This window comes from Lepus europaeus, chromosome 5, assembly GCF_033115175.1.
Source record: "Lepus europaeus isolate LE1 chromosome 5, mLepTim1.pri, whole genome shotgun sequence".
Classification (NCBI taxonomy): domain Eukaryota; kingdom Metazoa; phylum Chordata; class Mammalia; order Lagomorpha; family Leporidae; genus Lepus; species Lepus europaeus.
In genome coordinates, this window is record NC_084831.1 from 87,703,584 (window position 1) to 87,730,932 (window position 27,349).

Genomic DNA, 27,349 nt, shown 5'->3' on the forward strand with positions numbered 1-27,349 from the left:
GTGACCAAGATCACCCATCCCATGGCCTCTGTGCCTCATCTTTCCACGGAGACAACAGTGGCTGCCCTGATAACCTTATGGGGTTTTGTGGGGAGCAAGAGAGACAGTAGCTCTAGGTGCACAAGGTGTTTCATCCTGCATTGCTTCCTGCTCTAGTCCGGATCAACAGAGGTGAAGGTCCCAACATGCTCATCTTCACAGCTTGCTGGACAGCTCACAATCCTTGTTCCTGAATTATTACCAAGACACAGAATGGAGACCACTGGAAGGGCCAGGTATCATTTTTCCCATTTCACAGATGAAGGAACTGAGGCCCAGAGGGCTGAATTATTTGCATGTGGTTATACATGCAGTCCGTGGCAGGCCTGGGATGCACAGCTGCAGCTCTGGTCTAAAATTCTGCTGGATGTACTGCCCATGCCAACCTTCCAGCCCCGAGGCAGGGGCAGCCAGCTGGAGTCTGCTTCTGTGTGCAGAGCACTCCTGGTCACTACAGAGGGAGACACTGAGCTGGGCACATAGGCTGCAGACGAATCGGAGACAGATCAGAGCTGGCTGAGGAATTAGGGTGACCGATTCCCAGACTTTGGCCAAGGCCACAGTTTGAGTGGAAGAAGTCAGACCACATGCAGCTTCGTTCATTGTCTGAATGAACCAGTCCTTGGTCCATTCCGATACCTCCATTGGTAGAGTGAGAAACGAAAGCCAGAAAGATTCCTGGCTAGTAGCCACAGATGGATGCTAAACTTGTGCATGCTGTCACCCCTGGAAAGCCCACGTGTTCCAGCAGAAGGCAACACCCTCCCTGCTTCCCTTGGGGTGGCATTAGCTCTAATGGCCAAACAACTCACCCGTACAGCATGAGTAGTGCAACAAGGGCAGGAAGATTGTCCGGGGAAGTGTAGGCTTTCTTCTGAAACCCAATGAAGATGCCCACCACCAGGGCGGCGCTCACAGCGTAATTCATCTTGAAGAGAAGAGAGGATCCAATCACTTACCCTGACCTAGGACTTCTGTTTCCTGTTCCATAAAATGGGAGTTGGGACCGGGTCCTCCAGCTCTGATTCCATTTGTCCAAATGGTTCTTGGTTAGCAAACCTATATTAAGCTGTTCCTAGTCCTCCTGTCCCTTCCTGCTCAGGGAGCCTTCAGTTTGTATCTTTCAAAAAATGAATTATAAAATTCCACCAGGTCTTTCACTCTTTCTAATTGGTCATAAAATCTCACTGATTCTCCTTTCTAAGCATGCGTCCAGGATGGAGAAAAACTTACAATGTAGTCCTTGGCCTCATGAAGCTCTAATGCCGATACACTTTCTATGCATTCCAGTCCTAAAGCCTTTAGGTTGGGCATGGAAAGATGGGCAGCCACAGTAGGGACGGGTCTTGAGCAGGACGAAGACCTGAGAAGGGTGAGGAGGGCGCCCTGCAGAGGGGGCCTGGAGCTGGGTGTTGGAGCCCCAGCGGGTTGAGGAAGGTGTCCTTACAGGAGTGTCAGAGCCCAAGCACAGTGAGGAGGAGCTCCACACAGTGGGGACAGCTGGGGCAGGGAGGGAGGGCCCTGACTGATAGGGTGTTTCCTATACAGAGGAGCATTGCTTGGGTCGGTAAATGACTGGGGAGAGACACCAGCCAATTTCTCACCCTTGGAGAAAGGAGTTACAGAGAAAGATGGAAAACTAGAATGAGTCCCGTGTGCTGGATTGGAGCTGGAGACTTTGGTGGGTTCTAGTGTTCAGTGCACAGACAGCCTGAGAAATACAGGTACATGTGGGTGTATATCCACATCTGCACACACACACCTTCCCTGCTTCTGTCTGCAGACGGGCCTGGGACCAAGACACTCCAGCGACATAAACATATTTAGTATTCAGATTTCGGCTTCTGGCGGCCTTTTTCCACTGGAAGGAACCAGGACTCCTAGGGGAGATGGTTGGTTCCAGAGTCTGCATTGGGAAGATACAGGATGAGCCTTTCTGTGCCATCTTTTTGTGCCAGATCTCAGGGAGGTGCTCAAAGAGGATGGGGACACAGAGGGAGAGGCCACAGAGGCCAGCCTGAAGAGCTGATGGCCACACGTGCAGACAGTCTGCATCTTGAAACAGCTCATGATGTAACTGGATCATAATCCATTGATCAACACAGGAATCAAGATTGAATCATATATAAATAATTCAAGGTACAAATAAAACATTCTATAATAAACAGACTATTTACATTTCTCTAACAAACTATCCCTAAAATCCTGATTAATTTATAAAGGGGCAAAGAGTTACTTTATAGTGGAGAAATGATCAAGGTGAATGTCGTGTCATCACTGACAGGACAGCCTGGAATCTGAAGCCAGCTGACAGATGAACCAGCATCCACCTGTGACACTGCAGCTAAGGACAATCCTGAGGAAGCCCAGGCAAAGCCCGACGGAAGGACATTGCGGCCTGTACTCTTCAGCAGTGTCCAGGCCATGTGTGTCCCGGAGAGGCTGAGGCACTGTTCCAGGCTGAAGGAGTCAGGACAACTAAATGCAGTGCATGAATCTGGGCCGGATCCTTTTCTACAGCAGGGACATTACTGGGGCAGCTGATGGAGCTTGGGTGGGGTCTGAGGACTGGGTGGCAGTAACACAGCAGCGATGGCTTCCTGATGTTGACATCGTGTGGTGGCAGAACGGAGCATGTCCTTGTTGGCAGGAGGCACAGATCGGGGGTGTTGGGTGCATGTGGGAGAGGGAGGAGAGAAAAGGGGCGCCTTGCTAGGAAGCTTCTGGTTTGGCTCTGAAAATTTTGAACTAAACTTGGAACTTTTCTGTAAGTCTGTAATTGTTTCAAAATTAGAGAAAAGAAAAAGCAGATGATACACATAAGAAGGCAAGAATTGAAAACATTGGAGATGCACTAAGTGGATGATAGGAATAATAACTGTCACTCATTCGGCAACAACCCTAGCACACACTGCCTTTCTGCCCCTGGCTACCGAGGGCGTTACATTCCAACATTACAGATCCTAGGGTTCACATTCCGGACCAGGCTGGAAATCTGGAGCACTGGGGGCGGGTGCTGGCCTAGTAGTTAAGATGCTGGTTAAGATGCTCGTGTCCCATATTGGAGTGCCACTGGGTAGGGGTGTCTGATTTGGCAAATACAAATACAGGACACTCTGTTCAATTTGAAGCTCAGATAAACAATAATTTTTAGTACAAAATACTTGTAGTAGGATATTCTTACACTGCAAATGACCAGTTGTTTATCTGAAATTCAAATTTGATGGGGTATCCTGTATTTATCTGGTGACCCTACTATAGGGGAAGTTCTGTCCTTAGCGCCATTTGTGCATGTGGAGGTGCGGATGAACTGTCACTCACAATGTCCCAGAGGAAGTTGGTCAGCCAGTAGGTGGTGGGGCTCACGCCGCTGATAAACTGCAGGTGCTTGGCTTTGCTCACCCTCTCCTGGATCAAATAAAGGACGAAGCTGGCTGGGACGAAGGACATGGCGAAGATCACGCAGATGGCAACCAGGGCATCCACCGAAGTGGTCAGCCTGCAGCAGGATGGGAGACCCAGGGAGAGAGTGGTTTAGACAGGGCAGGTGCAAGAAGAGCGACGAGGCCAGGCCCTGGGAATTCCTTACCTAAGCCCAGGTATGGCCTCCAGACTTCCGTCCCTAGTCTGAACAGTCGTTCCCTTGCACTGTTAACCAGTCTGGGTCAAGCGTAAGTGGACATCTGTGGGTTGTCCTTCCATTTCATGTGAATATTTCCAGACACCATCTCATCTTATTCTGATTTCTAATGAGTTGTTACAGTGTCTGGAAATAGATGTGAATGTTGCTCTCATGGTGCAATGCACTGATTAGCTCTAATAATGTTTCTATCAAGTCTCTGGAATATTCTATGTAAACACCATAGGGACTTTGAAATTGATTTCTTTGTTGAAAGACATTAATCTGTTAAGTCACATTTTCAAGAAGCACGTGGTGCCATGGGTGGATGTCCATAATGCAACTTCAGGTGACAGGAGAGCAGGCATGGCCCGTGGGAGCTTGACTATATTCTCCCTTCCCTGGGTCAGATAGAAGGAATCTGGCTGAGGGGGTAGGTGGGGCTGAAAGCCCACATGTACAGGTCATAACCCCCTGTGTGGGGGGCGGTTCCTGCCCCCCTGGATGAGCACTGTCACTGACCCCACAAAGGCACCATTTGTCGTGGTCACTGAGCTGATCAACCACGCATGGCATCACCCACAGTCACAGTGAGCCCAGAGCAAACAGCTGGAAGGAAGCACCCTGCATCCCACAGCGCTAACAATAACTGTGCTCTTAAAACTCTATTACATATGCTTTATTTAATGAACACACACAAGGGGTCTTCAAGAAGTTCCTGGAAAATGAGTATTATGGAAAACCTATGCATGGATCTCAAAAATTTTTTTTGCACCAAAATAAACGTATCTTTTCATTCCATTTTTCTACAGACTGAAGTACCCACAAACCATTTTATAATTCCAGAAAAATGCCCATTTCATACTCAGAAGGCTTGGCAGAAGGTGAAGGTGCAGAAACCTGGGCTGAGTGAGAACTGCCACTGGAGACCACCGGGCCCCAGCGGGTGTTCAGGGGAAGGTGCAGAGGAGCCACACCCAGGTATCTGGGGATGGCCCTGGGCATGCTTGGTAGCACTCAGCACACTGAAGCACAAAGTCAGGACTCCACAGAGGCAGACTGCATCCCCCAACCCCTTCACATTGGCCTTGAACAGAGCAGACAGACTGCAAAATGCAGAGGCTTGGTGTCATACTGCCGAAGCAGTGCCATGGGCTCTGACCATGCTGGAGGAAGACAGAGACCTGCGGCCATCCCCAAAGCATGACATCTGACCAGAATCTAGGCTAACCACCACTGGGACACGGAAGCTTGCCGGAACGCTCCCAGGTCCTGGCATTTCTTTTGCATACTGGCAAAGGAGAATATCTGTGCAGCTCCTTACTGAGAGCCAAAAGGCGATGGAACCAAACATAAGCTTGCTTTCCAAACACAGGTGGGAAAGAAAGACTGGCCAAGCAGTCTGGTACCTGAAGCACTTGCAGGTCTTACAGTCACGGTCAGGCTGCCTATCCAACAATGCAGCCACCCAGCCCTGCGCTTGCTGTTGGGGAAAAGAAAGCCTCAGACAAAACCTGAGGCCGGGCCCGGGCAGCTTACACTGTAACCTCTGAGAGCTGCTCCTTGGTCAGGTTCAGCGGCTGGCTTATGACGGTGACTCCGTACTCTTCTGGGTCCCTTTCCGGGGGCAGGCTGGCCCGGAGGATGGCGTTGTGGGCCACGTTCAGAAAGCTGACCAGGGCGTGCCAGCCTTTGTTGTTGAACCACACCTAGCGGGTGGGAGGGGGCTTGGTGAGGCTGTGCTGACACCTGAGATGCCACATGAAGAAAATTAGCCACAGGACACAGCAGGAGCGGGGTCTGACAGAGGGAAGACATTCCTTGCTGGATTTCAGCAGGGGGAGGGAAGGGCGAGTGGAAATAAAATCATCAGCTCACGTGAGGGTTTAGCCCTGGGGCAGACCATGCAGGTCACCTGCCTTAATGTTGTCTTCCGTTTCCAGATGTTTCAGGAAATCAGACATTTCTTGAGCAGCCTTTCTGGTGACAGGGCCCTAGGGGGCCGGGGGACACAAGCAGGAAGGTTTTTCATTCCTGCAGCACTCAGTGATCATTTCTATTTCATAGGAAGTAAGAAAGTCGCAAATCCTGCCCAAGTCTTCAGTCTCCTTACATACCCCGCTCACGTTCATTAGGTGGCCAAGGTCGCTGAGAAAAGCAACAAGTGCTTTCCCGGTGAAGGGGATGGCCGGGAGCTTCCCTCCGATGGAAATTCCTCCGTACCTGGCAAGGCAACAAGAGATCCTCAGCGTGGAGCCGTGGCCTTCACTCCTGCCAGGAGCACTTCGTTGCTGCAGGGGAACTGTCTGGGCCAGTGAGCAGAATCAGCCTGCTTTACAAATCCAACTCTGCAGTCTTCCCCATTGCAGACTCCACCCCGGCGTAGGCTCTTCTGAGTCTGGTCTCTGCCCCGACAGCCCTTCCCTCCCTAGAGCTTCCCTGGAGGGCCACACTGAATCACTTGCATGGACCCAGACGGCCCAGGGTGTCTTCGGGTTGAGTGCTGTGCAGGCTGCCCGCTTCCCGGGGTGCCTCCTCTTTGCTCTCTTGAGCATCTGGCCGGCTCCAACTCCTCCCTCCCGTGTGACCTCTCTGGTGCCCACCAATGACTCCACTTCTCTGCCACCTCTGTCCTCTGCAGGTGCTTCGAGCAGCACTGGACACAACAACTCGGCCTATGCAGGGCCGAGTGCTGCCACACCCCATCCCCCTGCTTGGTGCCTCTCACCCCCAACCCCAGCTCGGGCAACCCCACCGTCTCTGCTGTGTCTCCTGCTCTGGAATCTTAACTGATCCCAGCCTTGGGACCCATCCTCTGTTCGGCTCGGGAAGTCTACAGCCATGAGGATGCAAACACCCACCTGAGGAGGTCACTCTCTGGCTTAAAACCCTTGCATGGCAGGATGAAAGCCAGACTCCACAATAGCACAGTTAATCACAGCAGAGGAGATTTTGATTTCTCAGGGCCTCAGATTGTCCCCTTGCTCCCATTTTCTGCTTCATTAGAATCCTCAAAGTTCCCTCCAGGGGACAGTTCTGCATTTCACTTTTATGGTCTAGAATCTTCCCAGCAAAGCAAGTCAGCCTCATCCCTGCATCCATTCTACAGACCCAGTGCTTGAGACAGCTTTCTCCTGGGATGCCCTCGAGGATTCTCCAAACTTCTGGGGCCACTTGAGCCTCTGGGATGCTTCAGGAATAGGGTGAGTCAGGGGCTGGGCCAGATCCCCTACAGCTTAAAAGGAAGGGGCGGGTAAGGAGTGTCCAGGGCTAGGTTGCAAGTCCCTCTCACTGGCGCATTCTAATCTCTTAGATGCTTACAAGTTTTAGAATATTCTGGAAGTCCTCACCCAGACCACCTTCTCCCATGTGTGCCCTCCAAGGACACAGCTGAGCATCTCCTGAGCCCAGGTGTCCCCAGCCACTTGGCCTTCAGGACACACTTTCTGAATTCCTGAGGCCAATCAGAACAGCCTTGGAGGTGTGGCTTTTAACATGTTGCAATTGCTTTAACTGGCTCAATCAGAGATTTAAATTTCTTATAAAAATGCTTTCTTACCTCTGTTCGTTGACCCAGAATTTGCTCTTTAAGCTGAAAGTCAAAATAAAATCATGCAATGAATAACACACATTCAGCAGCAGTGTTAACTTTCTTCCCCGAGGAATTGGCATGACTCAATCTATAGGGACATTTTTGCATTTCCTAATATCCAAATCATCTGGGAGCCACTCAGCTCCGAGCCTGAGCCTGAATACACGTGCAGGGAAAAGACTGGGGTTTCCACCATTGTTCTCCCTGTCACATCCTGCAGCTGGACTGAGTGATCTGTTGTCAGGTCACACGTCAGACCAGGGTATCCATTCAGACCCGGAAAACATGGCAAGGACCGTGCCCAGGTGGAGGGAAGGCTGCAGCCCTCCCCCCTTCCACCAATGGATGTAACTCTACTAATCACCTGCACACTTAAGGTGTTCACTTTCAGACAATCTGGGCTAAAACAAGAAGCTGGGAAATGAGCAGACAGCAGCCCCCGACCCTATGAACGGTCATGGTCATCAACCACCAGGCAGCAAGTCCAGTATTCCATATTGCACATTGCTGCTGAGGTCAAAGTTTGGAGTGGCTGCTGTTATCACATTACTGGGGACATCCATGTGCTCTGCTTTTGTCTGGGGGCTTGGGTGGTGTCTTCCTTTCACTAACTGCCGGCTGGCGCAGTGTCTCAGCAGGTGCGTTTGCCACGTGCAGTGTTCTAGCCATTGGAGTCTGTCTATCCCTTGCTCAGGGCGCTAGGAAGGGAAGCAGCTGACATCACCGCTGAAATGAGGATGCTTGGTGTTAAAGCTGCAGAGCGCGTGGGGCTGCATCCCTCTCTCTGGAGCATCCTCTGGTCAAGTTGCTCGCTCTGACGGCCAGGGACGCTGCGGCTGCTGTGTCCGGTGGGGCTGGATTAGGACAGCAGCAGAGCCAAGCAAACCAGAAGAGGTCCCAGGCACTTTACCCTCTAAGCAGCAGTCCCCGCCCCACCCCACCCCACCTCTTACTTCCCCCTCTTTCTTCTCTTTTTCCCCCCTTCACTCCCTCGTCTCCCTCCAAATCTTGTCTCTCTTTCCTAACTGGTTAAAATATGAGGCTGCTGGGGCTGGCATTGTGGCGTAGTGGGTTAAGTTGCTGCCTGTGATGCCAGCATCTCATCTGGGTGCTGGTTCGAGTCCCGGCTACTCCACGTCCCATCCAGCTCCCTGCTAATGCCCCTGGGAAAGCAGCAGAGAATGATCTAAGTCTAAGTCTTAGATCTAATGATGTAAGTCTAAGAAGAAGCTCTGGGCTCCAGGCTTTTGCCTGGCCCAGCCCTGGCTGTTGTGACCATTTGGGGAGTGAACTAGCGGAAGGGAAATTTCTCTCCCTCACTTGCTTGCTCTAATTCTGTCTTTCAAATGAATAAAATCTTTGAAAACAAAGACACCCCACTTCCCTGACCACAGGTAACTTGAGAGAGTGCATTGTCCTCTGTCAGTAGTGAATACTTGGTACAGCAAGCCGGGACGAGGCACGGAGAGGGTCTCTTCTCACCTGCTTCTTATGAGAGCAGGGTACGTCTTCACCAGGTAGTCGGAGATGTTCCTGTCTGTAAGGTCCTGCAGGATTTCGGTGCTGCGCTGCGTCCTCTGAGGCAAGCAGACACCCTGTGAATAACTCTGTACCCCGAGGCCTCGCGGTGTGTGCAGCTGCTGACTCCTCTCCCCAAATCACCTGTGGCCTCAGTTGCTGGGAAAATCCTAAATAAGGCACTGGCATCTCCCCAGGTCCCATACCAATGATGTTTTTCAAACACATTGACAAGTTGGGATGGCATATCCCCAACAAAAACCAATCATCCGCATCTCTCCAGCCCCAGTGCGTCCGCTGTAGCCCAAGCCACTACCCAGACTCTACAGAAGCTTCCAGACTGGGCTCCCCGATTCTGTCCTGGGTCCCCCACATTCCATTCTCCACACAACAGCCAGGTGGAGCTTTAAACAGGAAATTAAGAATACCTCCGTCATCTTGTCTACCACACGCCAAAAAGCCCACAATCAAATCCAAGGGACCCCACTGGCCCTGCCTCCCTCTTGAACTTCCTGGCTGCCACCTTTCTATCCCTCCTACCCATTCTCCCTGGTTTTCATGATGTAGCTTTGAAGTCAGCCGTCCACTCTCCCTGTAGAATTTCACATTCTACTTCCAGTTCCTCCCTATCAACAGCACTCCCCCTGCCTGATCTCCCTTGTTGATGACTCGTTTTTGTCTGTTGCCGCCTGTAGCAGAGGCCTTCTGGGCGAGCAGAGACTTCCTCAGACTTGTTGGCTGTTGTGTCCCTGGCACCCAGAATAGTACCTGGCGTACAGATGACACGTGCTAAATCTGTGACACGAGTGAAACAACCAGAACAGTGCCTTGTGATTTATGATCACTTTCAACAGATTCGGAAAAATTCAAGCAATGTACAAGTTTGGCCGCCAGGTGGCAATATTACTGTAATTTTGGGAAGCCGGTGCTTAGTTGCTCATATTAGCCAATTCCATAGGTCACTCATGAACCTTGGCCCAGGCATTCTCTCTTTCCCGGGGGCCCACCCAGAGGGGGCTAAGGGGAATTTTTGGAGGCATTAAATCACCGCCGCCACACAGCACACTCCTCATTTCTGCACGCCGTCTTCTTTTTTCCCCTTTGACTTTCCCTTCTCATTTCCCTTTCCTCTCCGTGTTCCTCTCTCTCACACTAGCAGGACCAGCACCTGCCCATGTTGCTGTGTGCCAGCGTACAGAACACGAGCCCTCCTAACTCCAACACCCTGGTAAGGGAGGAGTTGGACTGGATCGGACAGGCAAAGATGTTAAGGTTCAAGGAGGGCAGCTGCCTTGCACTGGTCACAGAATGGATGGGTGGTTGGCCCAGGGCCTGGGCCTGCATCCGTCCGACTCCACAGCCCTTGCTCTTCCCTCTCTACCGTCCGCTTCTCTTGCCGCACGCAGCACCCTGGGGAGCCACCGTGCTCCTCTGGTGAAACCCAGGTCGAAACAATTGGGACAGCTTATGATACATGGCTTTCTGATAAATTCTGGCAAACACAGTGCTCCTCCAACATAATCTCCACATATTCCAGAAGTCAGGGGCCCAGCACTTCCTGCTCAGGACCCACCAGCATCCACAGAATGTCAGAGCAGGAAGGGGCCTAGAGACCACCACGTCCAGCAAGGGCAGTTTACTTGCTACCCCTGAACCAGGTCCACGCCTCTGACTTATGGGCTGAAGAGAAGGGAGTGTTTGAGGAGGGAGTGTGTGTGTGTGTGTGTGTGTGTGTGTGAGAGAGAGAGAGCGAGCGAGCGAGAGAGCGAGCGAGTAGTTCCTGTGCAGATGTGTGATGTTATTTTGCTGCAGAGAGGCATGAATGATAGGGAGGAGATGCAGTAGTGAAAGGAACTCCGAGGAACTGGTGTGCCGTTCTCCAGGGCTGCAGTGGCCCTGTAGATTTCTCCCCAGGGACCGAGGACAAATGCTACTGAGGATTCCAAGTGTGGAGGTCGGGCTTCATTTAGGAAATGAATCACCACATAGCTATGCTCGGCCTTCTCTTTTTCTCCCAGCCAAGAAGTTAACGTGCAGTGACACAGGCTTGGGTGTCCCAGCGCTGGGGAGATTTGAGTGGACACAGCCACAGAGGCCCTTAGCACTTGACCGCCAACCAACCAGAAGCCAAGCTCCCTTCTGGAGTGCAGGCAGCTGAGGCCAGCTCTTTGAGTTCTTCTGCTGGAACCCCCATGAAGCTTAGTAGCTGGGTTGTGATCCAAAGAGAGAATATATTGCTTGAGAAATATTAAGAAATATAAAGTAGATGCTTTAGAATAAAAACAAAGACTGGGTGTTCATGAACACACTCCGTTAGGAGCCAGCCACTGTGATAATGGCTGTGGCAAAATTCACTTGTCCTCATTACTGGCTCTTCCCGGCTACCATCCTAATAACCCACTTTGTTGGGTATGGCCACCCAGAACAAAGATGATGGCTGCCAGTCTCCTTGACGCTGGGCTCTGGCCTGTAACACACAAGTTTAAGTGCAAGTGCCACGTGGTAGCTTGTGGCAGTCTTCCTAGCCCACACTGGCACACCCTGCCTCCTCTTTCCCTTTGTCCCTTCTTCCACTCTCTGCCTTCCACTCTCTGCCTTCCACTCTCTTCTTCTTCATCTGCCATCTTGGCTGATGAAGTTGAGGCCTGTTTTAGGGAGCAGTGGCTCATAAAGCATCAAGGACCAATCACATCGCCTTCAGGAGAGAAAAGCTGGGGTTTGTCTTATCCACTCTTAGCTCGGGGCTGTCATTACTTGAGTTGAATCTAAGTCATTCTTTGCTGACATTATTTCATTGAATTAATGCTCTGCATTATGTACATTCATCCCGAATTTCTAGGTGAGGAATTGAACACTGAGACTGGCCAGGGCAGCCAAGCCACGCCTCCCTGATTCCCAGGCCTGCGCTCTGCCCGCACTGCCTTTCTGGGGACTGTTTACTCACTGTCAGATCCCGAAAGGCTGCGAAAGGGCTTGCTCTGGCCACGTCAGGGGGAAGGCCCATTATCAACCTGAGACAAAGTGCCGTTTCTCTGGTCCCTTCCACCACCTCTGAAGCTCCCGGGAGGGGCTCCCTGTGATGCACTCCGGAGTCTAGGGCTCCCGAGAAAGGCAGGTACTCAGAGCCATGGTGTCCATCTATGTTCCTGCGAGATAACTCCTGGCTGTGTGTGTGCGAGCACCTGTGCACACGGTGCACCTGTGTTACATGCACAGCACACGGCCAGCCTCTGAAGAATGTTCATACGTGTGTAAATACATACATGTGTAAATACACAGCCCGGTATTGTCTATAATGAAGAAAACTGGAAGTCCAAATATCCAATAAAGGGAAATTGGTTAAATAAAGAAAGTCCAACTAATGACCTAGTGTGCGGGCGTTAGAGATGGTGCAGATGTGTATCTATTGGCATGGATGCATGTCCATGACGTGTATTAAGGGAAAAGAACAGGTGTCAAGGTGAGATTTTAAATGTGATCCTGTTTGGGTGGATGGCAACCGAGCGCTATTGGTGGTTATCTGCAAGTGGTGATTGCCTTCCCTTCTGGCTTGCCTAATTTTTGTATCACGGGCACGCATGACTTGTGTACTGTAAGAAACATGTTCTCACTGGATTGGATAGGAAGTGTTTGGAGGAAAAGGAAGCTTTTGGTCAGGGACTTCCTTCAGGTGGCAGTGCCAGAGAAGCCCCTGGGAGCCTCGCTCAGTCCCTCCCCTCAGCTGCCAGTGGGAATGTTAGTGGGCTTGAGGCTCACACATGTCCCCCACTCCCCAACCCCGCTCTCGCAGGCCTTGACGTCCCATGGGGTGGAGGGGTGGAGGTACCTGCGGGGGCGGGAGTCCCCCGGCGCCCCCGGGGCACTCGGGCAACATGGTGAGCTTCTCCCTGGTGCTGCACCTGCAGGAGGGCGAGGGGTTGTCCGGCGTCCATATCTGTTGCTGGAATAGGTGGGTGATGTTTGGGGACACAGAGGGAGTCTTCCAGGCGGTCGAGTTGCCACAGGGGTACTCCCTCATGGAAGAAAAGAGATTGTCCCACGGTCAGTTCCAAAGTCCCCACGAGGCTCCCCGGCGCCCATCCCTGTCCTTCCTGGCCTCTCTGTCTCACATCCAGGCACTTTATTCTCACCCTCTTGGAGACTGGTCTCGGGCGAGGTGTGGGGCTGGGGATAATTATTATCTAGTTTGTGGACTGTTTCATCTTTTTCTTTCTAGCTGTTCAGAGACTGAACAAATAAAAGCGAGAATTTTGGTCCTTACTAATAGCTTTGGGAAAAGACTGGATGGCACAGAAATTAAAATTATATCAACCTGTTAGGGCCCTATAGGAAGTTCTGGACCCATCCTCTCCAACTGCCTTCTCTATATTTTAACAGTAGTTGTGAGCTGGCCGTGTGTGGCGTTAATGCCATTGGACAGACAATTAGAAAACAGCACGGCCCCCTGGTTAGAAGCCATTCGAGCAAGGTAGGGGGAACCATCTATGAACTCAGCATAGGGCTTCTGCATTGAGAAATGCAGAGCTTCCCCGGGAGGTGGGGGCTTCCCAGCAGGTGTGTGGGGGGAGGGGTCGCAGATGTGGCTCTGCTCTGTGAAACACAGGACAGAACCGAGGTGGCAGAGGTCTCTTCCTGGCCCTGCCACCCCGGACCCCAGCATCAGGTCTCGGGGAGCCGGGGGCAGTAGGGCAGGGATGTGCAGCCACTTACGGAAGCCACTCTTGCTTCAGGCAGCGATTGCCAAAGCCCGGCTTGTTCAGGAGGACGTCTGCCAGGGTGGTGAGGCGCTCGCTGCCGGGCTCGTCCATGCTGGAGAGAGGGAGAGAGGCTTAGCTTAGGGACCATGAGAGAGAGGACAAAGAGGCCAGGGAGTGGCAACTCTGTGCCAGGCAGGTACAGGAGGCATTGCCTCAGCACAGCTACAGGTCTGCTGGGAGTGGGGCAGGCTGCCGGTACACCTGTGCGCGGATGCTGTGTCGCCTGCCCCTCTGAGAGCTGGAGCCGCAGCCCTCACCCTGAGCGCACCCGCTTTCCTCACTCCCCTTCCCAAGGCATCCTGGTTGTCCACATGGATCCCTGCCAGGCAGCGGCAGACACCGTAACTCCCCGTGCGGGGTAATGCTAAGAGCCCTCCACAGCAGCACGTGGCCTGGGAGCCCACGCCACAGAGGGGGTGGTGACCCTGGGGAGGAGTCTGCGCACCTGAAGAAGGTGTACTGCTGCCCATACATCCAGGGGTGAAGGGTCAAGGCGGGATATTCACCAAAAGGAGGCACGATGATGGAAAGCATCAGAGCCAGACACACAAACGTGGCTGGGAGCACGATCTGTTGGGGATTAAGTATAAAAATGGGGCTGTGGCTTGTGAGATGGCTAACACACACACACACACACAGACATGCATGTACATGTGTGCCCACCCAAATGCAAACTCACACACACATGCCTGCACACTCATACATCAATCCCACAAATGCACATTCACACACACATGCGCAGCTCCTGTGATGTATACCTGCACACACAGACACACATGCACACACGCCGTCACATGTGCACTCACACATGATGCACATCCTTGGACACACACTCACGCATACTTACAATCACATTTGCAAACTCACACATACGTTCATACACAAGACAAGCACACTTACACTCTTGCACGTGCATGTGCATGCATCGACTTGGACACATACAGGAGTGTGCACACATGCTCCACACACACGCACACACATTCAAACTTCCAAACACTCATCCATATAACCAGGGCTTGGGGGAGAAGGTCCGGCTTCTGGGGGAACATCCCAGGCAGGGTGTGCACAGGCAAAATGTGGAAAACAGAATGTTTGGTAGCAACTGAAGCGTCTGGATGTAGGCCGATGCTCAGCAGAGGTTGAAGGGCAGTTCAAAGAGCAAGTCACCATACTCACCACTCTTTGAAGTAGTTTCTTTTCTAGACAAAAAACATAGCAAGAAAAAAGGGGACAGTGGCCTTGATGGATGGGATCATTGTGGAAACAAAAGAAAACACGATGGAACCTTTCACTGTAAAAATAAAAATATGAACATTTTCCCTGCTCTTCTATGGTTTTTGTTTAGTGAGGTCCCAGACTTGCCAAGAAAGGTTGTGTTACAGAGAATCGAACTGCAGGCGGGGCAAGGAAGAACCAAGGGGACAGAAGCTGAAGAAGCTGCACCTGCCATGTTGGAACCATGTGCGCTGCACACTCCGGAGAGGCTGGAGAGCCCTGGAAGAGAGGCAGCGGTACCTGGGCCAGGAAGTCCTTGTGGCTGCGGACGGCGTGGTGGAAGCGCTTGATCAGCAGCGCCTGCACGTGCTGGAGGATGAGCCTCGCACCCGTGTTGAGTGGGACGCCTGTGCCCTCGGGCTCCGGGGAGGGCGAGCCCTCGGAGGCAGTGGCCTGGGCAGACTCTTCAGCCTTCCCGCTGGGACCCAAACAGGGGTGACGCAGGCTGACGGGCACACTTTTCTGCAGAGGGCCACCTGGTGGGAGAGATGCAATGGAAAATATCCATGAGGTCTGGATCTCACAGTGGTTTCCCCGTAAAACAGCAACAGTAATCCTTTAAAAATCTGTTTTCTGGGCCTGGTGCTATGGCTCTGGCATAGTGGGTAAAGCCACTGTCTGCGGTGCCAACATCCTGTATGGGTGCCGGTTCGAATCCTGGCTGCTCCATTTTTGATCCAGCTCTCTGCTATAGCATGAAAACAGTAAATGTCCCAAGTCCTTGGGCTCCTGCACCAACATGGGAGACCCGGCAGAAGCTCCCAGCTCTTGGCTTTGGATCAGCCCAGCTCCAGCAGTTTGTGGCCATTTGGGGAGTGAACCAGCAGATGGAAGACCCCCCCCCCCCACCTCTGTAACTCTGCCTTTCAAATAAAATAAATATTTTAAAAAGTCTATTTCCTAGTATAAATGATCTAGCAATCAAATCAATTGAAATCATTTAAAATGTCTCTTATTAGCAAATGTCTCTTATTAGCATTAAAGAGAACAGAATAGTTCTAAATGCACTGAGGGGGAAAGAGAGGAGGAAGGGGGGGGGAGGGAGAGGGAGAGGGAGAGGGAAATTAACTCGATACAAACCAAAAAAGCACAAAAGAAGCTAAGGTACAGAACATTCCGTATGATAAGATCACACTTATGTTAGAAAATGCATACATCCTACACGTATGACGTCTCCCATTCACACCCATGGTAGTGACCAAGCTCCAGAAGAATGCCCACGGCTGTCCACAGAGGTCAGCCTGGGGAGCTGGACAGGAGAAGAAGTGGGGAGGGAGACTTCAGCCTTTTGTGTATTATTTCATTTTTTTAAACAAGAAATATATGAGGCTATTTCAAAAAGCTTGTGGAAAATGGAATTAAAAGATTATTTTGGTGCAAAACGGTTTTGAATCTATGTATAGCTTTCTCATAATATGCATTTTCTATGAACTTTTCAGAGATCCTTCATATTCACGTGTTGCCTGTGTACTTGAAAACATTAAAACCAGAGTCCACGAGGCACTTTCTGCCCTCGCAGGGGCCACTTAGCGGTAGGGAGAGTAATGAACTAGGAAGCTGGAGACCTGGGTTTGAGAATGGAGTCTGACAAACGCCTGCATTCGAGGGGGTGGCCCTTCCTGTCTGAAGCTGAGTTTTCTGGTCTGTGAAGTGAAAATGAGAGCATTTCCCAGGATTGTTCTGAGGGCTGAGTGAGGCAACCCACGGGAATGCACTTTCTAAACCACTACAAGGAGTCGGCGCTGGCAGAGCTGTGATTACGTCACTCGGCGATGCTCCTCAGCTCATCCGTGGTGGATGCCTAGGGGGGCCCAGAGGACTGCTGCTCAGGTCCCAGGAGCTTTTCTAAATTTATCTTTATTTATTTGAAAGGCAGAGAGACAGACAGGCAAACCATCTGCTGGTTCCTTCCCCAAATGCCCACAACAGCCAGTCGTGGGCCAGGGTGAAGCTAGGAGCCAGGAGCTCAGTCCAGATCTCCCTGGGCAGTGGCAAGAAGCCAGTTACCTGAGCTATTGCCTTCTGCACTTTAGCCATTAGCGGGAAGCTGGAATGGAGTGGAGCCCAGACTCAAATGCAGACACTCCGATACGGGATACAGGCATTCCAAGCTGCATCGTAACTGCTTTGCCAAATGCCAGCCCTCCCCCTTTTTATTTTAATTTATTCATGAGGTAAGGAGACAGAGAGACGAGACAGAAGACATTCTTATCCACTGGTTCACTCCCCAAATGCTAGCAATGGCTGGGACTAGACCAGACTGAAGCCAGGAACCAGGAATGCAATCCAGGTGTCCCATAGGGGTGGCACCTTGAGCCACCACTGCTGCCTCCCAGGGTCTGCACTGGCAGGAAGCTGGAGTCAGGAGCCAGAGCGGGGAACTGAACTTGGGCACTTAGCTATGGATGTGGGCAGCCTAACGAGTGGCTTAACCACTGGGCCAGACGCTTTCTGCACTCCTCCACTGCCCCACTGCTTTCTTGACCTTCCTCAAGTCCCCCAGGACTAGGCCAGCTGTGAAAGCAGTTGGGTCAAGCTCAGTCACCCTTTCAGCTAATAACCTATGATGCACCAGGCCTGGGATGCAGAAGCCCTGGGGACAGACAGGAGGCATTCTGCAGGTCTGACCACCTGGTGTGGGAGCCCCAGTTCTCCAGCCCCCTTTTCCTGATCAGGGCTCAGGGCTGATGCCTGCCATGGCTGTGGCTGGAGTTTCTTCTGTAGGACCCCCGTTGCCTTGCCTCCTTTGCAGGCTGGCCTCACCTCCATCCTCTGCTGGTCCCACCCAGAATGCAGCCCTCTGTCTTAGCCAGCTGCGGTGGCTGCAGGCCTGTTCAGAATCAGTGGTGTGTCCTTTGCTTTCTGCTGCTCTCTAGGGGTCACTGGCAGAAATGACATTGACCTCCTTGCAAGGTGTGACCCAATGACTTGCTCTAGCCTCCTTCAGCCCCTGGAGATGTTATCAGAAAATGTCATCGTCTAAAACAGAGCCAGTTCAAAACACATGAGCTCAGCCCTGTGCAAAATGAGAGGTAGGAGGAGTGTGGGCTGGAGGGTCCTGGACTTGAGAGCTAGGACCAGAAAGACCCAGAAACCTGTGTGGTGTTAGGTAAGTCCTCCAACCTCTGGTGGAGAGCTCTTTTCCCCAGATGGGGCAGCTCCCCGCCCTGCCTGCCTCATGAGCTTATGGTGAGGATCAGGCAACAGGTGTTCAGAGCTTCATAAAGCGTTGCACAACTTTGAGGAAAGAGACGATTTGTAAATGCTGAGATTGGAGTGTTGCTAGAGATCATACACTATATTCAGACCTGGCACTCATGAACCCATTTAATTCTCTCAATAGCTCTAAAGGGTACAAAGAGATCAACTCAGCACGTTACGGAGCTCGGGTTTGATGTCTGGTCTGCTTGACTCCCAGGCTCAGCCTCTACCCACGGCTGTCCCCTCGAAGCGTCCTGCTCTGTGCCTGTGCTGACCCGACAGTCTGCCAAGGCCCATTTATTCCCTCAAGACAGCCCAATTATGAAGGAGGATTCTGTGCGCAGAGAAAGTCCTCTTGAATCCGGCGAAGCTTTGGCTACATAAGCTAGCCTTTTTGCATTTTGGTCTTGGTTAATGTCCGTCTCTGGCTTTGAGTGAGCCGAGTATCTGCTCTCTCTGTCTGACGAGCTTGAAGGTTGACCTGGGTCCTGTGTGAGTTGCTGCACCCTCCCCAGATGACGGCTCCCCACCCCACACACCCTCTGCCAGGATGGCCACCTCTTTGGGGCATCACATGACCTAACTGAGGGCCTGGGGCACACTGAGCTGATGCCTGGCACTTTGAGGCATGGCTGATTAACATCTCGGATCGTTTAGAAGCAAGATGGAAACCATACCGAGGGGTGGTACCAGGACTCCCAAGGCAGGGACCCACCCTTGGCCCCAGAAGACACCATGCTGAGCCACACTGGGAAGCAGGAGGTGGGCAGTGGTGTGGGTGGTCAGGAGCACAGGAGAACTGTAGCATGGCTCTTGCCTGTGACCAGCAGAGCAGTTTAACAATACGAGTGATTGCCTCTTGTTCCATCAGAAGTGGGTCATGGTAGGGCAGCCACATCACCTCCCTTCTCCCCTGCGCTGCTGTCTTCCTCTCTTCCACCCTCTGCAGTCAAGTCTCAGAGGCTTGTGTGGCCTCAGCTTTGGGTGGAGATCATAGAAGGGGCTGGTTGGTGCCTAGGCTGGCACACATGGAAGAAAGACTCACCCCAGGACCCACGGGAGTTTTAGCCCCCATCATTTCAAAGCCTACAGACCACTTGATGAAGGCTCACAATGATGTGCTCTTGATTTCAGGGACCAGGAGACTAGCGCTGGCATCTGGGTTGGATTTACTTTCACTGTTATCTTTACTGGCTCTGCCAGTTGTCACTCCTGTAGACAGGAATGAACGAGGGGCCCTCAGTAGAGAGGACAGGAGGACAAGGGGTGGACGACGTGGCAGGAGCAAAAGACTGGGGTGAGCAGTCCTAAGGCAGGTGACCAGCCTGACCACCACCAGCACCCCGATTCCTCCAGATGTTCCTACCCAGCTGTAGCCCAGTTTGCCATTCCTGTGCCATTCAAAGACACAGAGAAGGCACAGGGTGTACTCGTGTGGGTCAGCCACCCTGCAGGAGCCTTTTCCTTGCTTTGGTGTTGTGACCTGGGGACTGGGGAAGGGGAGACGCCACCCACTCCAGCACCATACCAGCAAACAGGCCCGAATCAGCATCCTCCGTAACCTTCAGGAAAATCTGCCAGGAAATAAGAGAGAGAGAATTTGGCCTGGGCACCCCCACTCTCAGGAGAATCTAGCCCAGCTCCGTCTTGCTGGGTGCTGTTTCATAATGGGAAAAACATACCTCGTGACTCTTTATCTAAGAACATAGTCTTCTACAAAGACAAAAACGTAAGCACACGGTGACCACAGCTACGTGAAATATGCGTGCATATGGACAAAGGCAGGAGGAAGTAAGCCCCAGAGGGGTGCAGTGTGCTATGCCTGGGTGGGGGATGACGGCATATCACTTTATAAAACTGCACTCTACGCATAGGGATCTGCAAGGGACCGCCTCTCCTGGCGCCTGGCCTCTGCTTTACCTCTTCCAGGGGAGTGTCGGAAATTCCAAAACTGCTGAGCCCCAGGTCAGCCAGCGTCTCCTCCAGCTCCCGGAAAAGGCTGGCGTATGCTCTCTGCTTGAAATTCTTGTTTGGAAGAAGGAAGACCAGTTCTTGCCCGATGCACTCCACCAGCGTGGCCTCTGGAACGTGGTGTTGAACCACATCCACCAGCTCGTTCACATCCCCTAGGGCAAGAGGGAAGACTGACGCCCACTGTGCTCCGGAAGCCGGAGCTGGCGAGCTGGCTCAGGCGGGCCGCTCTCCCCACTCCCCCTCGAGGAAGGCGCGCTTTGTTACTCTCAGGATGGACATGTGTGCTTTTGGCTCAGCTGGCCCCGCGATGGCCACTGAGGGGCGGAAGGAGATGGAACCAAGGCTGCTCCCTGCTGTGCAGCCTCGGGGAGGCCAGGTGACAGCCCTGTGTCCCTTTCTTTCTATGTTCTCTCCCCTCGATCTGTGTTACATTGGCCGGGTCATAGCTGGATTTCCTCATCTGATGAAAGGGGAAAGTAACAGTACCCTTTTGCTTGTTGTGTGTGAGACCGGCTGAGTTTGCCATGCTGGAGCACAGGTGAGTGGTAGCTGCTGTCGGTAGCAAGCACCTTATGACAGGTGGGAAAGCACTTCATCGTTGTGGGTGATCATTCTCATTCACGGCAAACCAAGGTAAGAGAGGTAAGACTCTTAACTTGTTAATAACGAGTTAAGCCAGGGGCTGGCACTGTGGCACAATGGGTTAAAGCCCCGGCCTACAGTGCTGGCATCCCATATGGATGCTGAGTTGAGTCCCTGCTGCTCCACTTCTGATCCAGCTCCCTGCTAATGTTCCTGGGAGAGCAATGGAGAATGGCCCAGGTGCTTGGGCCTCTGCACCCATGTGGGAGACCCTGAAGGAGCTCCTGGCTTCAGATTGGCTCAGCTCCAGCCATTGTGGCCATTTGGGGAGTGAGCCAACAGATAGAAGACCTCTCTCTCTGTAACTCTTTCTGATAAATAAAATAAATCTTTAAAAAAATTAAGTCAAAGTTGTCCTCATTTTCCTGGTCTGGTCCCAGCTGTCAGGAATTGCCCAAGACACATACCTGTAACAGGTGGCCAAGCTGAGTGAGTCACACACCCATCCCTGGTCTAACATCTCAGGGGACTGCCTCAGGACAGCACTGATGCCTCAAATAGAACAGGACTTTGTACCCAGCTCCCAGGAAATGCAGAAGGGGGTTGAGATGCCACGGAAAGCACTGAGGGGTGGGCTTGAGATGTGCAGCATGGATGGTGGACAAATGTCAGGTAGCAGGTGTTTACCTGATCCCTCATGCGATTGGAATTAATTATACACATCAGAATGTGTTTGCTGGGCCAGTAGTGTGGCACTGCAGGTAAAGATGCCACCTGCAGTGCCGGCATCCCATGTAGGTGCCGTCCTGGCTGCTCCACTTCCTATCCAGCTCTCTGCTATGGCCTGGGAAAGCAGTAGAAGACGGCCCAAGCCCTTGGGTCCCTGCACCCACGTGGGAGACCCGGAAGAAGCTCCTGGCTCCTGGCTTCGGATTGGTGCAGTTCCGGCCATTGCAGCCAACTGGGGAGTGAACCAGTGGATGGAAGACCTCTCTCTTCCTCTCTCCACCTCTGCCTCTCTGAAACTGCCTTTCAAATAAATAAGTAAATCCTAAAAAAGTGTGTTGGCTTACGATCTAAACTCTACATCTAAAACTAAATCCTGCACCCGCAGAGACCCTTCCCCAGAATATTACTGTGAGGAGTAGGTCAGAGGAAAGGGATTCTGGGAACTTGGAACAAAACTCTTTCGAAAGCAGTTCTCTTAGACCGAGCCAGGATCACCACTGGATTCCTTTTGTTCTTTGTCGTGAACCATGACCCATGTGCTGGGATTTCGTGCCTGTCCACCTCAACGCCTCGCCTTAGCTGGACTGGAACTCGTGTTTTATGTCAAACCCGCAAATTGGACTCGATTGTCTTTGGTCCTGGGATGACTTCATAAAGAGGCTGGGGAGTCCTCCACACGAGGAAGCAGCTCTGCCCTAGCAGCTCTCCAGGGGTCACGTTCATTGTTCTCTTAGGAAGGAAGTGAACCCAGAGCCCTGGCTTCCCAGGAATTGTGTCTTAAATGTGTGTCAGTCTTTCCAGAAGTAGTCCTAGGGGTCAGCAGGGCTTCCAGCGCCTGGCAAGGGGGGCCAGGGGAGTGGGAGTGTGTGTGTGTGTGTGTGTGTGAACCACAAGCCTGCCCAGAGCTAACCGCAGAGTACAATGACCTCCCCTCCCTTTCTTGGGCTGTAACCACCCACTGCACTTCCCCACCCCCCGTCCACAGCACACCCATCCTATACAAAGAAAACTCTTCTTAAAGGAGTGAAGTAATATTTAAGAGAGACCACAGCAGGCCTTATCTGACTTGATTTTGGTGGTCCATAGCAATTAAACATATTAGTAGGAACTTATTTTTTTTAAATAGAGCTCATTAACCATGATTCCCCTAGGAGAAAAGCAGGAAGAGACTCTCAGCAAGATAGGCAAAGGACACAAAAATGTCCTAAAAAGATGCTTTTTGCTCACCGCAGCTTCTGTCAGCATGCACGGGTGGGGCTGTTTGCCTGTAGGTATCTATCTCCCCTCAATTTTAAGCACAGTTCATAAACACTGTCCAGGTTTCCTGGCTTATCAGGTTTCGGTTAGCAAAGGGTTCAGGTTTAGAAATGGTCTACGCTAAATAGGAAATTATTTTTTTCTTTGGTAAATAGATGAGGGTACTTCAAAAATTTCCTGGGAATGGAATTAAAAGATAAGTTTATTTTGGTGCAAAAAATGTTTGAAATCCATGCATGCATGAAGTCTTCAAAAAGATTAAGGTAAATGTGCATTATGAAAAATCTATGCATGGAATTCAAAAGTTTTTGAGCAGTTTTGATGACCTTTTTGAAGTGTTGGCATCCCTTCCCCTCGGCTGACCAGGGTCAGTACATAAGCTTAGCTTTGCTTCTCTGCAGATTTACGGGGTGTGCGGAATTCTATTTACTGAAACCATGGACAGCATGCCAGGCTGGGCAGCCATGGAGAATGGAAAGAGCTGTTGGTAAGCACTCTGGGTCTCCTTCAAGCACCCTGCCTCCAGGGAGGATCACAACAGTGAGCTGTGAACAGGGCAGTGTGGTATTACAGACCCGCCTTCTGCACAAGCAATGGCTGTGAAGAGCTGTGCTTTGCCACGATTCCACCAGGGGGCGCCATGGCACATCTTTAAAAATGGCTCACTCTCTAAGGCCGTCTCCAGGAATGGAGGCTTAGTATGAGTAGGGGCGTGGAGTGACCAGGAGACTGGATTCCTCATTAAACGGAGAGGCTATGAGGTACATGATTTTTAAAATCCATGTGGAACTGGCAGAAAGAAGAAGAGCAGAAAGAAGCTCAAAGAAAAAGATGTGCAGTTGCAGGCCTTGGGGCCCCAGGAGCTCACAGGGTGTGCTTTTTGCTCTCATTAGGATGCATCAGGACAGGACACACCTGACAATGCCAGGCCATGGTTGCCAGACAAGAGCGAGGCCTGGCCCACCCCGGTCCTCACCGTCCAAGGCTTGCTCCGAGGTCATCTCATCAGTGCGTGCTGGACACCTGCTGGAGACGCCCTTGGACACACAGCTGCAGGTCGCCTGCAACAGATGGACAGGAATGACTGACAGACCCACGTCACTTCAGTGATTGCATCTCCCTAGTGTCCACTGCTGTCACCACCTGCTTTGTTTCTCACCGCCCAGTGTGGTCACCGCATTCCTTCTTGGCTGTCTAATCTACTAAGTCATCTGTGCCTCTGAGGGTGTAACCACTGGACTTGATCCTGGAGAGTGTGTGAGTCAGGCACAGAGAGAGCCATAACCTCAAAGATCCCTTTGGCTCGTCGTTAATCACGAGACAGCTGTGGGTCCTGCCTGTGCGAGGCTCCCTGCTCCTCTCCCGCCTGCCCTCTGCAAGGACGCACACGGAGCTGTGGAAATGTCTGCCCGGGACAGGAACACCGAGAGCAGCCTGACACCTCCACCACAGGCGGAGAGAAAGCTGAGGGCCGCGCTTGTGACAGTCTGGCCGTGAGCGGCGCTGGCTCTCAGGCTCTCAGCAAGGCTGGAGCACATTCGCAATATGTAAGCCCATGGGGCCTCTCCCTGTGCCTAAGGAGCAGAAGCCAGGACGGTTGGCTTGCTATTCCATGTGGGGGGAAATCCAACAATGAGAATCAGGTGATTCGCCTAGGGTGGCACTGTTTGTCCACTGCATAGCCTAGACAGCCTCCCGAGCCTCCCGGCTTGCTAAGTGTTCCCTGCTGCTTGGTACATTCTGTTTTTTTTTTTTTTTTTTTTTTTTTTTTTTTTTGACAGGCAGAGTTAGTGAGAGAGAGAGAGACAGAGAGAAAGGTCTTCCTTCTGTTGGTTCATCCCCCCCAATGGCCACTATGGCTGGTGCACTGCGCCAATCCGAAGCCAGGCACCAGGTGCTTCCTCCTGGTCTCCCATGCGGGTCCAGGGCCCAAGCACTTGGGCCATCTTCCACTGCCCTCCCGGGCTACAGCAGAGAGCTGGACTGGAAGAGGAGCAACCAGGACAGAATCCAGCGCCCCAACTGGAACTAGAACTGGCACCACAGGTGGAGGATTAGCCTAGTGAGCCACGGCGCCGGCTGTACATTCTGGCTTTGTCAGTTGTCGGGGACAGCTCCCCAGCAGGTTTTTCCTCTGCCTTCATTGACCACTGGAACTCAGGGTTAGTCTGGGAACACGAATGTGGGCATGCAATAGTGGATGCCTTAGTCCTCTTCAAGGAGTCTAACCTTGCAGAGTGAGTCACTTATTTCTACGTGGCACCAGTTAAACCACATACGTGATTTGGGATACTGGCGTGTAATAATCTCAGGTCCTCTAGAACTAGCTGTCTCACTTTGGGTACCGCACCTCTGCAGCAGGGTTTGGAACGTGTGGACTGACAATGCCTGCAGACGGTGTCTGAGACAAAGCCAGGGCTGACGGTCAGAGCGGCCCCGCCTCCCTGCCACACGCACCTCACAGCCTCCTCCTTGGCTCTGGATGTTTCTCATCTTGCGCACCAAGGTCAAGTAGAAGCCCGTGCCAAAGCAGTTCTTCAGGAAGAGGGGCGTGCCCGAGCAGTAGAGCCTTCCCTGGGAGATGATGGCAATGCGGTCCCCGAGCAGGTCAGCCTCGTCCATGTGGTGAGTGGACATGATGATGGTTCTGCCTGCAGGCGTGGGGGAGGGGGCGTCACCAGGCAGAGCCTGGGCTAGGGGTGGTGGGTACACGATGCTCAGTTGTGCAGTCACAAAAACAGGGGCTTAATAAAGAGAAAACGGCGGAGGAGGGGCTGATTCTGCAGGATGGCCCTGTGGAATGTTAGGATCGGGACAAGAACCGCAGAGCGCCGTCACCCACACTAAGCACAGGCTCTGATTCAAGTGGACCGCCACAGGGGGGGCCCATCTGTTAGCCAGCGGCTACTGAGCTCCATATACGCCCTGTGCTCTCTGGATCACTAAGCACTGCGTTCACAATATTTGTAAGGAAGCATGCACGACGCACACGCCTGCTCTCATGGCCAGGAGATGTCAGGAGAAGACGACAGCAATGAGGAGTTGTGATGGTGACCATCGGCGAAAGGCGTGCAGGATGCTGAGCAGCAGGGGGAGGGGAAGGGTCCAGCTGGACCACGGGGCTGGGCCGCACTTCCACACGGGCACTCTGAGCTCTGCCTGCTGCTCCGCCTCTGTCTGGGAGGTGCCATGATAGAGAACGCCCATTCTGAGACATTCCCATGGCCACCCCGCAGCCGTTAGGTGGCTCAGGATGGGTGCAGCTGACTTGGGTCCCCGTAGTCAAAAGGAAATTTCTCCTAGAGCTGCACCCCTTGCTCCACACAGGGGCACTGCAGGCTGACAGAACTTTCGGGGAATCTTTGGGTGGTGGGCTGACCCTTCAGCGACTCCATGGTCAGATGTATATGAACCGCCTTGGAGCTTGCACTCAAGCTTAGAGTCACGGATGAAGGCCCAGCTGAGTATGGTTGTGCAAAGTGCCAGGTGTGACAGTGGGGCCCACGGGGAAGTCTGCGTGCGAGCACAGGGCGCGAGCCATGGCTGTTACTACCTGGGCGGTACTTCAGGAGCAGGTCCCAGATGGAGCGTCTGGAGTAGGGGTCCACCCCCGAGGTGGGTTCATCCAGGACGACCACCTTGGCCTCTCCCACAAATGCGATGGCGACCGACAGCTTCCTCTGCATGCCGCCTGGAAACACAGAGAAGCTGGAGGTCACAGGGCTGTGTGGGACAGGAGGGAGGAAGGCCTGGGGGCTGGCAGCAGAAGTGGGGGGAGCTCGAATCTGGAGCAACTAGGCTGCCACCTTCAAAGCTGATGTGGTGTTTGAAGCCCCAGCGGTGGCCAGGCCTCGCAACACAGCAAAGGCAACGCTTGCCTCCTGGGACCCGACCATTTGAAGGTCTTTGAATCTGAACACACAGACATCGGCACACATGAGCCCAGGCTGCTGCAAGACAGAGCCGCGTGTTGGACATGGACCAGGGGTGGGCAGCTCCTAGAGCCTCGGATTAACCTCTCAGAGTGTTCCCGTTGCTGGGAGCCCTCCGTTACCAGCCTCCCCCTGCCTCCCGGGCACAGGAAAGGCCTGGTGTGTCATCTGCAGCCCAGTGCCAAGCACCTGAGAGATCCTGAGCTTCCTCGTTCCTCTTGTGGTGGAGGCCCGTGTCCTCCAGCATGGCTTCCATCTCCAGCTGGGCCTCCTCCCAGGACCTCCCTTTCAGCTGGGCGTAGAACAGGATGTGCTCGGCCACTGTGAGGCTGCGGGGGCAGGACAAGGAGAGCGAGGCTCGGCAATGCCACCGCCAGCAGCTTACCTCCCGGAGTAGAGAGGAGAACTAGCATTTTAGCGACCAGGATTGCCATCGTGGTGTTGGTTATGACACAGAACAAACAACGGACCCTGACTAAATACCTAGCAAGAAGCCATGGCTATGGAGTTCACTCACACAGTGGAATAATCCACAAATAATCAAAATATTTTATGGGAGAATATGTAATGACATGACAGCAGCTAAAAATAACAGGTAACACATTTATATGCATAGTTTTATTCTCCTTTGTAGTTTAAAAATATGTCTGCCTATACATGTATAGGAGAAGGTCCCCAAAAAGTATACTAGATGTTAACGGTGGTTATCTCTGGCTGGTGAAATTGCAGGTGACTTTTACTCCTTTTGTTTATCTATATTTCCTCCTTCCCTCATTCCCTCTTTCTTCTCAGTGAGTATACGTAGATTTTCTCAATAAGAAAGAAAAAATTTTAATGGGGAAAAAAAAAAACTGAAAAGCTTTCGGGTCTTCAG

General features: G+C 52.3%; 1 protein-coding gene across 1 annotated transcript in view; it reads right to left on the bottom strand.

Moving 5' to 3' along the window:
• The window catches only part of ABCA4 (ATP binding cassette subfamily A member 4), a 134,399-nt gene that overhangs the window by 26,305 nt on the left and 80,745 nt on the right, over positions 1 to 27,349 (bottom strand). Inside the window, exons 21-37 of the mRNA XM_062193442.1 lie at positions 26,665 to 26,804; positions 26,097 to 26,234; positions 25,001 to 25,194; positions 23,520 to 23,604; positions 19,922 to 20,127; positions 19,530 to 19,575; positions 15,041 to 15,276; positions 13,971 to 14,095; positions 13,479 to 13,577; positions 12,595 to 12,781; positions 8,733 to 8,827; positions 7,218 to 7,250; positions 5,776 to 5,881; positions 5,578 to 5,652; positions 5,198 to 5,367; positions 3,361 to 3,538; positions 852 to 967 (exon numbers count right to left, since the gene is read on the bottom strand). Coding sequence (XP_062049426.1) covers positions 852 to 967; positions 3,361 to 3,538; positions 5,198 to 5,367; positions 5,578 to 5,652; positions 5,776 to 5,881; positions 7,218 to 7,250; positions 8,733 to 8,827; positions 12,595 to 12,781; positions 13,479 to 13,577; positions 13,971 to 14,095; positions 15,041 to 15,276; positions 19,530 to 19,575; positions 19,922 to 20,127; positions 23,520 to 23,604; positions 25,001 to 25,194; positions 26,097 to 26,234; positions 26,665 to 26,804 — 2,229 coding nt within the window. The remainder of the gene's footprint in view (positions 1 to 851; positions 968 to 3,360; positions 3,539 to 5,197; positions 5,368 to 5,577; positions 5,653 to 5,775; positions 5,882 to 7,217; positions 7,251 to 8,732; positions 8,828 to 12,594; positions 12,782 to 13,478; positions 13,578 to 13,970; positions 14,096 to 15,040; positions 15,277 to 19,529; positions 19,576 to 19,921; positions 20,128 to 23,519; positions 23,605 to 25,000; positions 25,195 to 26,096; positions 26,235 to 26,664; positions 26,805 to 27,349) is intronic.